At 53.8% G+C, this 15,961-nt stretch overlaps 1 protein-coding gene across 1 annotated transcript; it reads left to right on the top strand.

Annotated features, from left to right (window-relative positions):
• The first annotated feature begins 2,535 nt into the window (after positions 1-2,535).
• On the top strand, positions 2,536-13,283 carry FAM169B (family with sequence similarity 169, member B). The gene is made up of 5 exons (XM_005873391.2): positions 2,536-2,545; positions 5,351-5,436; positions 7,113-7,290; positions 11,036-11,218; positions 12,673-13,283. Exons 1-5 carry the CDS (start codon positions 2,536-2,538, stop codon positions 12,816-12,818), a joined length of 603 nt encoding a protein of 200 aa, XP_005873453.1. The 3' UTR covers positions 12,819-13,283.
• Positions 13,284-15,961: the final 2,678 nt, after the last annotated feature.

Raw genomic sequence — 15,961 nt, 5'->3', positions numbered from 1 at the left:
TCAAGGCCCCCCCCCCCGCACCCCCGTCTTTCTTCAGCATTTAATAATATTCTGGGTGTAGGTCTTCAGCTACAGTTTGCATAATGTTAACATATGACCGACTCTTGTGAATCTGTTTTCTATTAATTACACAATTTGTTGGTTGTTTTCAAGAATGTAGTAAATATCCATACGCTCCAAGAAGGCTCACTCTGACCTTTCCTTATACGTGTGATAGCACTTTATTAAATAAAGTTCCCCCCTGTTCCCCAGACTGCAGGGGCTCTGCCATGGTGGCTGCGATCTTTGCGAGGTTCCCGAAAAGCATCTCAGGTGTCCCCCACCCCTTGTGAATCAGACACGATGTGTGAACGTGCCTCTGTGGCCTGAAGCAAGTGGACCTGGAAGGGGCCGGCGGTGGCATAGCTCCTCGCACAGCTTTCAACACGTGTCTTTTCACGCGTGCTTAGCCGTGACCGTGGAGGTCGCCGTCGCCGGTTGCTCTGTGAATTTTCTGGAGCCGTTGTATGTGTAAAGGCTGCGTGTGTGTGAGTGTGTGTGTGTGTGTGTGTGTGAGTGTGTGAGTGTGTTCGTGGTTCGATGGAAGTGAAAGCAGCAGAGCTGATGGAGAAGCCCTCGGTGTGCGTTAGCTGCTGATAAGCTGGTGGAGTCCATCCCAGGGACTTCCATAACCGGGTGAGCAAAGAGCAAAGGAAAAGCATCCAGGCTGCGAGTTTCCTGGCTGTGGGCAGTCCTGGCTCAGCGCTGACTGCTGGTAGCATGTGGTACTGCAGCTTCCCACCCCCTTAGGAAGCTGGGCAGGCACTTACCAAACAGGTGGCCTGAGGCACACGCCCTGGGACCCCTGTGAGTCTCACTCTTGACTGTTTCTGTGACCAGAGGCTGCTTCGTGTCACCACCGGACGAGACCCCTCTTCCCTCCTCAGAGGCCAGGGGACGGATGGAAAGTTCCAGGCTCCTAATGGCACCATTGCTTGGGATCGGGTCGCCTACATCTTCTGGGCTCTTCCCAGAGGGTATTCAGGGTTCCTCCTTAGCTCGCTCACAGGGGAGACAGTCATGGGCAGGGGAGGTGGGGGCTGTGGGACAGAAAGGACGCAGGCCTCCCGGAGAAGGGGGGCTGAGGGGGGCTCTTGGGCAGGTGTTGCCACATGCAGCCACCCCCCCCCCAAAACCCTCGATTTGTGCCCGAGCATAGCACTCGTCCTTCAAATGGCTGCTAAGTTTTTTTCCGTGTCTGGTGATTGCATGTCATCTGCACCCTGAGAAAAACAAGCAGGGAGTCGAAAAATGATGATTTTTTCCTGGAAAAGCGTTCCCGTTATAGGCCTGCAATGGTGGCAGAGCCAAGGCAAACATTCAGAGGAGCTGTCCCGGGCCTGGAGAGATTGCGACACCCAGGGCCTGGGGCCAGCCCTCCTCAGGGCTGCGTTTGGGGCAGGTGGGTGGTGGGTCAGGAGGGGTGGGAGGTGGAAAGTGAGGGGTGCCCCTGGGGTGCCCAGGGAACTTCAGAACTGGGGGGCCCTTTCTGTGACGCCCCTCACTCCAGCTCATAGAAGCAAAAGGGTGTTCGTGCTGGAAACAGAATTCTGTTTCCCGGGGGCTGAGAGGGGCCCCGATGGGAAGGCTGTTCGCCGGGACAGCTCTGTCCTTTAGGGACACATGTTGGCTCTTGTTGGAGCTCCTCTTCTTTATTCCCCGTTACTTTATGGCACGGAGTTGGATTTAAACGTAGGGAAACAGCCTCCCACAAACAAAGGCATGTCCTTCTTTCCAGGGGACTAGTGGGATTTGGAAAAGAGGGAAGGTCCAAGGAAAATATTCCGAGTGTCAGGGATGGATTCCGAGTTGACGGATGTATCCAGCTGCCTGCTGGCCACCCTCCCCTGTGCGTGTGTGCGTGTCTGTGCGTGTGTTTATGCAAGTGGCTCAGTGGTTGACGGTCGGCCTATGAACCCACAGGTCAATGGTTTGGTTCCTGGTCGGGGCACGTGTCAGAGTGTTGTGTGCAGGAGGCAGCCGATCCATGATTCTCTCTCATCAATGTTTCTCTCTCTCCCTCTCCCTTCCTCTCAGAAATTAATTAAAAAATATATTTTTTTTAAAAAGAGGATGGAGCCGGAGTCTGGGGGTTGGAGGCGTCTCGAGGCTTCTGAGGTTTTGGCCCTGCAGCCGGGCTGTCTGCAGCTCTGTCTGCTCCCCCAGCCCTGAGACACTCGCTGTGCGTGCCCTGGCCCAGCCCGACGAGGTGAAGACTCCCTTCCTAGCGAGACTAGCTTTGGTGTGGGTTTCTCTCCGCCCCCACATCTTGTAGTCGAGCTGTACCTCCGGATCCAGGCACCCCATCCTGCGCCATCTTCCTTGAGTTCAAACCTAGACTCATGGCGGCCACATTGCTTCCTGCTGGAGAGCCACGGGGAGGTTGATGCTGCGAGCACACTGCGAGCCAGATGTTCCCTTCTCCGTGGCAGAGAGGCGCCGAGTGCACGGGCATCTGGGGAAGGGCTTCCCTTTAAGGAAGACATCTGCGTGGAAATGGTAGCGCGTAATGCGATGTGACAGTTGCTATGTCAACGCGTGTGTTTCCCCTCCCCTGAGACGATTGACGGGCGGGGCCGGTGTGGCGTGAAGCCCCACAGTCCTTGGGACGGACGTGTGTTTTGCTTTGGCGAAGATGGCCGTCACTGTGGTTTAACTGCTGGGTTTGGGGGGAGGACTGCATATTTCTTAGATTTGTAATGGGCAGTGGTGGCTTGGACTCCAGGGGAGTGATGGTGAGCAGGGGGGTGAGGGGGCAGCTGGGGAGGCAGCAGGGGGACTTGAAGCCCCTTCTGTTGTGATTGAGGAAGTTTTGATCCTGGGCCAGTCCACGGACCACTCGCAGTTAGTGCGGGGAGATAAGACCTGTGCACGTCTGTGCATGCGTGTTCATGCTTGTGTGTGCGCGCACTGTGCTCATGCATGTGTGTTTGTGCACGTGTTCATGCATGTGTGTTTATCCGTGTGTGTGGGTGTGTGTGTGTGTGTGTGTGTGTGTGTGTGTGATAGAGAGAGAGAGAGAGAGAGAAGACTCCCCCCTCCTTGGTTCCTGGGATGGGGCATGGGACTTCCCTGTCTCTGCTCAGCTCCAGGCTATGTATCAGCTGCCTGTGGCCTCCCTCACCCAGTGACACCAGAGCCCAAGCTGGGGGCCTCCCAGGAACACTCCCCCAATACCCTCAGCAGCACTGACTCCCCCTCTGGGTCCTCGTGACACTTGGGCTCCCAGCTCGATCCCGCACCTCCCGTGCCCTGCCCCGTATTGGAGGGCTGGTTAGGTCTCTTCCTGTCCCGGCTGTCAGCTCCCAGGGGCGAGGACGGGCACCGGGGACAGCGCCGTGCAGGCATTCAGGGGTTGAACTCCGTGGCTCGTGCCGCCTCCGGGCAGCCCGGCCCGGGGAGTTAGCCTGAGGGACCTCGCTGTCTTGACTCGTTTGGGGAACCTTGGAGTGTCACGGAATGAAATCCATTCCTGACATGTGCTCTGTGGCCCGCATCACCTGTCACCCGGAGGGAGAAGGAAATTAAATTAGTTCAGCAAGGCTGACCTCCCTGACGAGGCGTGCCCGTGGGTGGCTGTCACCACTGCACACGCCGCCGGCTGCAGGTGCCTGGGGTCCGGAGCCAGGGGACGCTGATCAGAATCGCATTTTCCCTTCAAAGCCATTTTCTGACTCTCCGATCTCGCTGGCCCCGGGTCTCAGCTGCCCTAGGCGGGGTCTGCAGTGTGTCAGTCCAGATCTGCGCCCATCCATGTCCAGTGGGCACGGCCTCTCTCCCAGGGCTGGGCCGCGTTCCTGCTTCCTGTCTCCTCTCAACTGGTATCATGCTTTTCTGACCAGATGCTGCCACTCTCCAGAGGGCTGATTCTATTTTCCAAGAGCCGTCTTTTCTTTCTTTCTTTTTTTATTTTAAATAAATTCTTATTGATTTCAGAGAAGAAGGGAGAGAGAGAGAGAAACATCCATGATGAGAATCATGGATCGGCTGCCTCCTGCATGCCCCCTACTGGGGATGGAGCCCACAACCCGGGCATGTGCCCTGACAGGGAATCGAACCGTGACCTCCTGGTTCATTGGTCCACACTCAGCCACTGAGCCACGCCAGTTTGGAGGGCAGCTTATTTTAGGCCTGTCCCTCATTGTTACGTAGCAGCTTAAGATTCATTTTGAAAAAAGCAGTTCCGTCTCTTTGGTGACAACTTGTGTGACTAATGAATGCCCTGCCCCCCGCCGTGCAGCTTCCCAGGCATCACCCAGACACCGAGACCTAACAGCTTTCCTGTTTGAGACCGTCTTAGTACATCCCACATCTGTGTGCCAGCGACACACTGTCAGTTAATTGGACGTCTCTTATTGATTCATCTTGTTAAGCAAGAAGAATGATCCTGGGGGCTTTATAAGGCTCCTGTGCGTTCCGGTAGGTGCCATTTTGAACATGAATTTCGTTGAATTAATAAGGCAGATGTCAAGCGATTAATTGGCCCTTCGCTCCCAGCCGGCTCTGTCAATCTGGGGACTATGGTTGGGGCTGATGACATGCCACTGACGTGTGGATTGGGTGCTGCGGGTCTTCGGAGAGGAGGGGCTGGCTGGGCAGAGTTATGGTTAATAACTGGCTAATGCCACTGTGGCCTGGTCTTCACCCACAACATTTGCTTCCATGTCGTGAGCTTGGTATTGAATGGTGAAGGCTTTTGTTTTCTCCTCCATGCTACCATTTTCCTCCCAGTCTTCAGCGGACAGAGTTTGACTGGGAAGATGTATCTTTTTATTTTGTGGCTTCTGGACCCCCTGGGCTCAGACACCTGGCTTGAGAAGCAGGTATAAAAATGGCAGTAAGCCCGGTCGGCGTGGCTCAGTGGTTGAGTGTTGACCTATGAACCTGGAGGTCTCAGTTCGATTCCCGGTCAGGGCACATGCCCAGGTTTCGGGCTCGATCCCCTGTAGGGGGCGTGCAGGCGGCAGCTGATTGATGATTCTCTCTCATCATTGATGTTTCTGTCTCTCTCCATCTTCCTTCCTCTCTGAAATCAATAAAAATATATTTAAGAAAATAAAAATGGCAGCATAAGGGGTATAGAGAAAATACCACAGGAGAAATAAACGGTGGTACATCCATTCAATGGCATAGTATTCAGCACTAAAAAAGAATGTTGAGAATCCAGCCGTGAAAAGACACGGAGGAACCATAGATGCTACCAGGCATAACCTTTCCCTTGCACGGCAACGGTGGCTGATGCTGCCGACACCGCCTCTGGTGACCGGCTGGCTGGGTGTGTGTCATCACCTCCTCTTGGCTTTCTCTCTAGTCGTGGCTGTTTACCTAAAGGACTCCTGGTGGGCCACCGAAGACGTCCTGAGGACTTCTGACCCTGCAAGAGAAGGCCTGGTGAAGGTGAGGTGCTGCCACTTAGAATGGACATTGCAGAAGGTTTTAAGAGTCATCTTGCTGTTACCCTGTAAAATCCCCCGTCCCTTTAATTACATTTTGTTTCTTAGCGAGCTCTTCTTCACCAGTTACCAAAAAGAAAGCTTGCTTAATGTTCTTTCTGTTAACATAAATAGTGGCCCTAATTTAGGGATTAGAACAGGTCTTATTTTTGTGTTTCCAGAAACGTTTCTAAGTCAGCATCTCATTCTGCACATTATCTCCCCCCCCCCGTCATGAACCTGCACAGATTAAGTGCATTTTCTTTCTCTCCTCTTCTGCTGCCAGCTTTTGGCTGGATGTTTCCCTTCAGTTGACAGTTATAACCTCCCACATCACACCGACCGGGTGTTGTGACAGGGTCGTTATGCTTAACTCTGAACTCGATTTGGCTGTTGCTGTCTGAGACACCGAATTGGGGTGGCTTCTCAGAATTAGCTGGTGTGGCCCGGCCAGTGTGGCTCAGTGGTTGAGCATCGACCCAGGAACCAGGAGGTCGCCGGTTCGATTGCCGGTCAGGGCACCTGCCCAGGTTGCAGGCTAGATCCCCAGTAGGGAGCCTGCAGGAGGCAGCTGATCCACGATGCTCTTCTGATCAATGTTTCTATCTCTCTGTTCTTCTCCCTTCTTCTCTCTCTAAAAATCAATTTTAAAAAACATATTTTAAAAAAAGAATTAGCTGGTGAGGTTTTCACAAATCTTTTTCTCATCTAAGATTTGGCTCCAGATAAAGGTGAAATATTTCACATTCTGGGCCAATTAATAAGTTTACTGGCTCTGCACACTGTGTACCATTTGCTGGGATGCTGCAAGCTGCCTTCTTTTTATTAGCAGAGCTGTTGAAAAGCAGACTAATGTTTCAGACACCACTTAGGTGGTCTTTTCCCTAGACCGGCCGAGGAAACAGGCTTAGAGAGGTTGAAGTTGCAAATGTGGACCAAGAAGCCACAACCACAGATGATCATGATCATGATGGTGAAGAAAATGTAAGGGTCAAGTATTAAATATAAAATTCAGCCCAGCCAGCATGGCTCAGTGCTTGAACATCAACTTATGAGCCAGGAGATCATGGTTCGATTCCCAGTCAGGGCACATGCCTGCATTGCAGGGGGCAGCCTATCGATGATTCTCTCTCATCATCGATGAGTCTCTCTCTCTCCCCCTCTCCCTTCCTCTCTGAGATCAATAAAAACATCTATTAAAAAAAATTACCATTTGTATGAAGCTCCCCTTCCCCAGAGCCTCAGTTCTAATGGGTGACGGGCAGGAGGCAGCCGCTGGCCGGCTCAGCAGGTGCACCGGCCCGGCCTGTCCCCGGGCCTGCCTGTCCCGGCAGAGCCCCCATCCGGCTGCCATCAGCCCTCTTCGCAATGAGGCAGGAAATCAGTGACTGTGTCACCTACCCTCTCTGAGCTTCAAGTTCCTCACCTGCAAAGCGGGACCACCCGGCAGGTGGTGAGGACCGGATGGCAGCAGGTGGGGCCGACTGGTGTGAAGGTCACGGGTGTGAAACCTCCGTGAGAAACAATGCACATCTTGGCCTCGTGCATGAGAAGGACCATGGGTGGGCGGATGCCGAGCGCAGGATCCACCGCCTCTGCTTTCCCCTCCGCCTCACTGGCTCGCTCTGCTTTCCTTCAAAGGTCCAGTCATTCGGGGAAAGGATTGTGCTCTTCGTCCTCAACGTCGTCATTTTTGGAAGGTTGGAGAGGAACTTGGATGACGATGCCATGTTCTTCTTGCCTCACTCTGGGAAGGAGGAAGCTAAAATCCTGTGGAGGGACGGAGCCGCGGTCGGATTTTACACAACCAAAGCGAAAGGTGAGTGGCAGGGCCGGGCCACGGCCATCTGGGCCCTCTGGGCCAGCGGCCGTGAGGTCTGAAAGGTTGGCGACCGCTGCTCTGGGTGGCCTCCTGCCCCCGCGGGCCCCCAGCACAGGCCTTGCTGGGGGAGAATCTCCGGGGACAGCAGGTACCACTAACTCAGCTGTCATGTAAACGAACCCAAGGTACAGCCCTCATTCTCACCCGCTTCTCCTCGTGCTGGAGAAGGGCTGAAACCTGTCCCTTTGGTTCCCAGCCTGGGCCACGTTGCAGTTAATGGTGTAAAATCCTTGTTGCAGTTAATGGTGTAAAGTGATTTGCAAGCACTTTGCTTTTCATTTCTTCTCTGGAATGTTACCATTAGCTGTCAGGACAGTACCATCGCTGGTGGCTCACGCGTGCGGAGCACACTGCGTGCTGAGATTCGTGGATGGGACCTCGGGAGCAGGGGAGGCCGCCACCACAGCGGGGTCAGGGGGAGGCCGGGGGTCAGTTTCCGGGGGCTGTGGCAAGAAGTGCCTGGGGCAAGTGCCATTTGCCAAAGGGATCGGTCTCTTTAGAGTTGCTTTCTGAAAAAGTTTTTAACTTTTTGAAATTTATTTTTAAATTATAGTTGATATATAATATTAATTTCAGGTGCACAACATAGTGAGTAGGCATTTATATACCTCGCAAAGTGATCACCCCAATAAGTCTGGTACCCATCTGTTCATGTGCTTTCTTTAAAAAAAATAAAAATAAAAAATAAAAGGTTTTTTATTGATTTCAGAGAGGAAGGGAGAGGGAGAGAGAGAGAAACATCAATGATAAGAGAGAATCATTGATCGGCCTCCTCCTGCACGCCCCCTACTGGGGATCGAGCCCACAACCTGGGCATGGGCCCTGACCGGGAATCGAAGTGTGACCTCCTGGTTCATAGGTGGATGCTCAACCACTGAGCCACACCGGCTGGGCTAGGACTTCCCCTTTCAATTGCAGCTGCTTTCCTTGTCCTGAAATTCCATCTCTGCCACCGTTAGCTGGTAAGGCTTCAGCTTTTCCCATCACTGTTCTCTGTTGCTTTGGGGGTTGAGTTATACCCTGTGGCCAGTAAGCTTTTGTATAAAAATCTAAAAGAAACAGCTTCCCGTTTCGGGTTCCTGACAGCCCAGCTAGTGCTGGCGCAGCCCTGGGAAGCGTTCAGTCAGGTGATTGGCAGCCGGACAAGCATGTGACCTGGGACGTGGCAGGGATGCGTAGAGGTGCCCAGGGCCTCCTGTTCGCCCCTCCCCCAGACACCCAGGGCCACGGGCACCTCCTGTCCAATTGTCCGTCAGGCAAGACCCTCGTGCATCTGCTGGCCTTTAGCAGAAACATCAGCAGCCAACAGTGGAGAGGCCAGAGTGCGGTGTTGTTCACGTTCCAGCTCCAGCACCCGGGGAGAGGGATTGCTGTCCCCCCCGACCAAGGGCTTGCAAGAAGGGGGTAGAGGAAGGGAGCAGGGGATTCATGGAGTGCAGCCGGCTTCTCACGCTGGGCGGGTGCCCAGCACCTGCTCCATTGCCACCTCTGCAGACCAGCCTCCTTCACTCCCTATGTTCCCTGCTTCCTTATAGCCTCGGCCTTAGTTTGCCGAGCTGCCCACCTGGCCTCCAACTGTACTTGCCTTAAAGGGGCAGGACCTCGCCCTGGCTGGTTTGGCTCACTGGATAGAGCGTCGGCCTGGGGACGTAAGGGCCCCAGGTTCGATTCCAGTCAAGGGCATGTACCTTGGTTGCAGGCACATCCCCAGTAGGGGGTGTGCAGGAGGCAGCTGATCGATGCTTCTCTCTCATCAATGTTTCTAGCTCTCTATCCCTCTCCCTTCCTCTCTGTAAAAAATCAATAAAATATATTTTTTTTAAAAAGGGGGGGCAGGACCTCCCATAGTCCTGTTTCCTCTTCATCATCTCCTGAAAGAATGAGATGCTCAAGTGCATCTTTTAAGTACAGTTTTAGTACAACTCATTGTATCCTTTTAAAGTCAGCGTTACAGCCCATAGAAGCTGCCGATGTAAGTGTGCCGTTCAGGGACTTTAGCAAATGTAGAGAGTGTCGCCAGCACCCCACGAAGGGCCTGTGTGGGGTCAGTGGCTGCTTCCACCCAGCTCTAGGCGCCCGCCGACCTGCTCTGTCCCCATCACTGTGCCGTTCCTGGACATTGCGCAGAAAGGGACGGATGCGCTCTGCGGCTTCTGTTCTGACATCTGGCTTCTCTCACTTACCATGGTGTTTTTGAGGTTTATCCAAACGGTAGCAGAGATGAGTATTTCTTTCCTTTTTATTGCTGAGTAACGTTCCGTGCTGTGAATGTGCCCCGTTTTGTTTGTGCATTTACCGGAAGGGTTTCCAGGTTGGGGCCGTTATGAATAAGGCTGCTGGAAGCGTGCACGTACCTGCCTTTGCATGGGTGTGGGCTTTCATTTCTTTTGGATGGATTCCTGGAAGTGGAAGGGCTGGGTCGTTTGCTAAGCCTAAGTTTAACTTTTTAAGAAACTGCTGAATTATTTGACACAGTGGCTGTAACATTATATATTCCCAGCAGCAGTATATGAGGGTTCATTTCTCCACATCCTGTCAACACTAAGTACTGCATGTCTTTTTGATTATGGCCGTTCTAGTAGGTGAAAAGTTCTGTTTCACTATGGTGTTTTTAAAAATATATTTTTATTGATTTCAGAGAGGAAAGGAGAGGGGGAGAGACAGACATCAATGATGAGAGAGAATCATTGATCAGCTGTCTCCTGCACGCCCCAACTAGGGATCAAGCCAGGAACCCAGGCATGTGCCCCGACCGGGAATTGAACAGTAACCTCCTGGTTCATAAGTCAATGTTCAACCACTGAGCCACGCCAACCAGGCTCACTGTGGTTTTAATTTGCATTTTCCTAGTGACGAAGGATATTGAGTATGTTTCCATTGATTGATACAATGAATTGTATTAAAACTGTTCAGATCACCTGTCCATTTTTTATTGATTGCTTGTTTTCATTTTATTGAATTGTAAGAGTTCTTTATATATTCTGGATATGTCTTTTTATCAGGACTGTGACTTGAAAACATTTTCTTATCGGCTAGTCTTTTCATTTTCTTAGTGGTGTTTTCTGAAGTACGTGGTTTTTTATTTTGGTGAAGTCCGATTGACCCATTGTTTGTGGTTTTGGTGTTGAATCTAAGAGCTGTTTGCCTAACCCTAAACTAGGTTGTGAAGTTTTTTTTTTCCTAAAACTTTGTGGTTTTAACCTTTACATTTATCTCTAAATCCATCTTCAATTAATTTTTTATATGGTGTGAGGTAAGGGTCCAACTTCATTTTTAAAATACTGACTATAGCCCTGGCCAGTGTTGCTAAATGGTTAGATCGTCAGCCCGCACACCAAACAGTCTTGGGTTTGATTCCAGGTCAAGGACAGGTACCTGGGTTGCAGGTTCGATCCCCGGCCCAGGTTGACCAATCAATGTGTCTCTCTCATCGATGCTTCTCTCTCTTTGGGTCTCCCCTTCCCTTCCACTCTTTCTAAGAATCAATGGAAAAAACATCCTCAGGCGAGGATTAACAAAAAATAAAACAACATGGCTGACCAGTCAGTCGGCAGGAGGACTGGCGGACGGAGGAGAGATGTCGTTTTGTCTTTGGTGGCTAGTGTGTGAAGACGGTGCCCGCGGCGTCCTGGCAGGTTGGTACAGGCCCAGGGGACAGTGTGTCTCTTGACGTCCCCTGCAGGCAGCCTGTGCGGCGATGGCACCGGCACGTGCTACCTGCTGCCCGTCTTGGACACCGTGTTTGTCCGGAGGCGACATCGCGGCCAGGGCCTGGGCGTGGCCATGCTGCGGGACTTCTGCGAGACATTCCCCGACGACGAGGCCCTAGGGGTCAGCTGGCCGATTTCTCCCGCCATGTACCAAGGTAACCCCACCTGTGTCAGGGAGAAGCGTTTGGTCAGGGGGAGGGATACCCGTGCATCCAGGTGACACATAGGGCGGGCCTCTTTCTTCTGAGAAACCTCTCATGGCTTGAGCACAAACGAGCCTTTATCACAAGGGCCAGACCTTGCCCAGCCTGGGAAACCATTGGGTTTAGATGTAGTGAAAACAGCCCAGCCAGTGTGCTCAGTGGTTGAGTGTTGACCTATGAACCGGGAGGTCACGGTTCGATTCTCGGTCAGGGCACATGGCCGGGTTGCGGGCTCCATCCCCAGTAGAGGAGGTGCTGGAGGCGGCCGATCTATGATTCTCTCTCATCATTGATGTTTCTCTCTCCCTCTCCCTTCCTCTCTGAAATCAGTAAAAAAAAAAAAAAAAAAACCTCAAAAAAACAAATCCACACCAGGCCTGAGAGCCGCAGAACCCAGCGATCTGCTGCTGGCCCCACCTGCCTTTGCTCCTGTGCTCGCTCGGAGTGTGTAGCTCCTCGCCTGGCTGCAGGGTGCCCGGGGCTGGAGGGGAGGCAGCGGCTGGCAGGCAGAGGCCGTGCCCGGTACGTGGGGGCAGGCAGTGTGCGGGGAGAGAAGCGGCTGCAGGCTGAGGCCAGGCCGGCTGCCCTGGGGCTGGACAAGGGGCCTCCTGCCCAGTTTCCGTCTGTGCTGCTGGCCGGCAATGCCAGAAGAGGGCCTGGTGGAGGCTTCCGGGCCCCGGGGGGACCAGGAGCAGGTTCCCCTTCGGCTGCATGTGGGTCATGGCAGGTGACAGTGCTCACCTGGGAGCGTGGGCATAAAAGCCCAGCCTTGAGGGCACTGGGACTCGAGGCGTCCACAGAGGATGAGCTGGAAGGTGCTGAGAAGAGGAGGCCCCTGAGGCCCGGGCGGGAGGAGGGACAGTGCTGAGGTGGGTGAGGCTAGGGGGTGAATTTGGTACCCCCAGTTCTCATGTTGAAGCCCTACCCACAATGGTTGTATGTGACGATGGGATCTTTAAAGGGGCAATGAAGGGCCCTGATCCAGTAGGACTGGTGAGAAGGGGTCCCATAAGGACGACACAGATGGGAAGGCCAGGTGAGGGCCGGTGAGAAGGTGGCTGCCCGCCGAGGAGAGAGGCAGCCCTGCGACACCTTGATCTTGGACTTGCAGGCTCCAGAGTTGAGCCAATAAGTGTCCTGGTTAAGCCCCTGTCCGTCCGTGGCATTGTGCTGTGGCTTCCTGAGCTGATGCAGGCGGGATGGACGAAGGGCCAGGATGGGTAGGGGGGATGGTGACAGGGCCGCGTGGAGCATGGGGCGGAGCAGAGTGCTGGGCGGGCTGGGCTGCAGGAAGGACTGGAAGGGGCCATTCCCGCGGAGTCCAGGCTGGGCTGGCCTCTGTGTGGGGCAGGCTTGTGTCCCCCCCCACCCCCCCGACTCAGACTCACGAGGGCCCCTTTCCTCAGTCTGTAGGAAGTTCCTGCTGGCCCATCCGGAGGAGCGGGCGCGCCTGTGGGAGGTGGAGCCCCCGGGAGCCTGGGGCCAGCGAGGCAGCATCTGGCTGAAGGTTCAGCTCCAACAGGCGGGGCTCCCGGCCCCAGAGTCGGCGTGAAGCGTGCACTTGGATCTCCTCATCCTCACGTCAGGGGCACAGATCCCTTTACACAGATGGAGTCAGGCCCGCGGGGGACGCAGCCGCCGCAGCAGCACCCGGTGTTGGCATCTCGTCCTCCCTCCACCTTCCCTTCCTGAGCGAACCACAGCGGCCAACCCCCTGCCCAAGAAGAGCGGAGCGCCCCGGCTCAGCTGGCTCCGAAGCTCCCTGTGACCAAGGGCCCCTTTGAGCAATTGAGCGGATCAGTGCCACCAGGAAGACGGTGAATTTCCTTGTCCAGCAGGAGATCAGTTGGAAACATATTATTTCAAAAGACACACAGGGTTTCCTGTGAAGAGCTGGCGCTTGTCCTTGGGGAGAAGAAGAAAAAGGGTTTGGCCCCGCCGGCGCGGCTCACTGGTTGAGCTTCGACCTGTGAACCAGAGGGTCACGGTTCGATTCCGGTTAAGGCACATGCCCAGGTTGTGGGCTCCATCCCCAGTGTGGGGCGTGCAGGAGGCAGCTGATCCATGATTCTCTCTCATCATTGATGTTTCTCCCCCTGCCTCTCCCTTCCTCTCTGAAATCAATAAAAATATATATTTAAAATAAAGGGGGGGTTTCATCCCATAAACATGCTGCAAATGAGTAGCTGGGTCTTTCTATGGGCAGCGGCGTGGTGTGATGTCCTATGGAGATGTCCTTGTCTACTTGGGCAGCCCCGTTACAGACTCGAGCACTGCCTTCAGTTTGGGGTGTTACCATGGAGTTTGCCGGTGGGGTTTCAATGGGGGGTATTTGCCTGGTGGGTCCCACGGGGAGGCGGGTGGGGATGGGAAGACCTTTACGTAGCCAGAGGGCAGCTGTCTGTGGGTCTCCACGTTGCTTTTCGCCACCTTGCAGGCTGCTACCAGCTCAGCCCTGAAGCGGGGGGCCTGGGGCAGGGCTGGATGGTGTGGGCACCCCCTCGCCCCCGCGCTGCAGGTGTGGGGGTGCCAGGAGACTCGGGAGGTGCTGATGAAATCCACTGGCCACGTGAAAGCATTGGCGCTCCTTCCCTCTTGGTGTCCGTGCCCTTCAGTGTCAAAGCCACCCCGAGGCTGCGGGGAGCTCATTAGAGGGCCGTTGTCCTCAGCCGGTGACAGGAAGAGTGCCCTGGAGTTTATTGGCGATAATAGTGATCATTTTGGCTTTTACAGTGCCTTTCAGCGCGAAGGCTTAATGGATCTTTACAGACATGAATGGGGTAACCAGGCACCTGGGAAGGAGGCCATGGCAGGGCCAGGGCTGTGATCCTAATGAGGCGGCTAAGTGACTTGCCCTGTGGCCTCGGGCGTTAGACATGCAGGCAGGCGAGCCTCCTGGAGCCCCTGGCCGAGCTGGCCGCCCGCGGGCTTGTAGGCGGTTTCACAAATGAGCCCGCAGCCCTGCCCTGCCCGTCCGTGTGCCTTGGAGGTTGCAGTTCCTGGGCTGGGGATGGAAGTGACTAATGGCTCGCACATCGGGTGCACAGGGCAAGGACGTGTCTGCATAATTGGGGAGATGGCGTTCTCTCAGGAGAATTGCACTGGGGGTGTGTGTGTGGCGGCGGCGGGCAGGGGGTGCTGTTATTTCAGGAGCCGAGAGTTGGCCCGGTCTGGTCAGGGCAAACCTAGCTGAAGTCAGCCACCAGAGCTGCCACTTTAACTCAGGCTGAGGTTCGCCAACTCTCTCTTTAAATCCGCAAATGAGGGGACTCTGACGGAGAATGTTCCAGAAGCACGCGTGAGCCCTTTGAAGAAAGAAGGGGCGTCATTATAATTAGGGTGTAATTAGAGTATGGAAGCGCTCTCATTAAAAAGACTTGTAAGTTATGGTCTTTCACTGCCTGTGAAGTCAGCGCTGGTTCCCAGCCTCCCCGCCTCCCCCCCAGCTCTGTCTCCCGGAACCAATAGGCCACCTAATGTGGTTTTAGTTTTTAATCAGCCACTTATTCTTAGAGTTGTTTTCTTGCCTTGTTCTGGTCTTTGGGCTCTATCCTTTGTCCCTTTATTCCTGAGCTTGATTTTGGAGGTTTCCTGTGCCTTAGAGATAAGCAGGAAACCAGTGGAGCCAATAGCTTTTTATTTTATTTTATTTTATTTTATTTTTGAGAGCGTGGAGGGGAGGGAGGAGAGAAGCATCAATGCGGGAGACACACATCGATTGGTTGCCTCCCACACATGCCCTTGACCCACACGCCCCAACCGGTGCCGGGGATCGAGCCTGCAACCCAGGTATGTGCCCGGAATCAAACCCGAGACCCTTTGGTCCGTGGGCCGACGCTCTAACCACTGAGACACACCAGCCAGGGCCTGTAGCTTGTCTATGGAAGTAAGGCATGGCCACGCCTCAGCGTTCCAGAGGGAGACTGTCTTCCCTCCAAACACTCTAAACTCTGTTTCTGAAGCAGCGTCACTGGCGGACTGGGGCTTTGAAAGTTTGCACGCTCCCGCCTGTGATAACATCTGGGGCTTATCATGGTCCTGGAAATATTGATGGGGTCATTCTGATCTTTCGAGAGGAGTTTGTGGGAACTGTTGTTCTCACTGCACTCGGTTGCATACGAAGCCTTTGAAACTGGACCAATAGGACCATAACTCTCTGGGCTGGGACTCCCCGGCTAGCTGGCACATGCCGGAGGCTTCTTTACTCGGGGAGATGAAATTGAATATGTCAACAGTTCTTTCACAGAAACGTTGCTGGAGGCAGAAGATAATTGCACACAGCTTTAAAAATTAATGTTTTTATTCTTGAGCTTATAGTTCTGCTTTTTTTCCAGGTGAATTTTTAATAGATTCGATTGTCATCCACAGGGGAAATACTTTTCTTCCATTTATGTGAAATTTTTAAAGCTGGGGGGAGTGTATAAAGGGCACGTGAACTGCCTGAGCTGGGGGGTGGGGGCATTTTCTTGATCTTGTCCCAGCTTGTCCTGGGGAGCTGGCTGTTACACAGTGCAATGGCAATAGCGATGTAATGGCAGCGAGCTCTGCTGGCAGTTCGGGGAGCAGAACCTCCGTGCTGTTGGATTTTCCTCTCATGCTGCTCTTTGAAAGGTTCTGTCTCCCCCTAGTGGCCATTGTAGCCTACTGCGTCCTGGACCTATTTGGTTGCTTCTCAAGATTCTTATCCTTGAGTTC

Source organism: Myotis brandtii, unplaced genomic scaffold (genome assembly GCF_000412655.1).
Source record: "Myotis brandtii unplaced genomic scaffold, ASM41265v1 scaffold409, whole genome shotgun sequence".
In the NCBI taxonomy this organism is placed as follows: Eukaryota; Metazoa; Chordata; class Mammalia; order Chiroptera; family Vespertilionidae; genus Myotis; species Myotis brandtii.
This window is presented reverse-complemented; position numbering and strand designations above follow the sequence as displayed.

What these genes read in the sequence shown, in the direction of transcription:
- FAM169B (XM_005873391.2), top strand. An exon ending in TTACACAACCAAAGCGAAAG is followed by an intron (nt 7,291 to 11,035) that starts GTGAGTGGCAGG and finishes CGTCCCCTGCAG; the next exon opens with GCAGCCTGTGCGGCGATGGC. An exon ending in TTCTCCCGCCATGTACCAAG is followed by an intron (nt 11,219 to 12,672) that starts GTAACCCCACCT and finishes CCCTTTCCTCAG; the next exon opens with TCTGTAGGAAGTTCCTGCTG.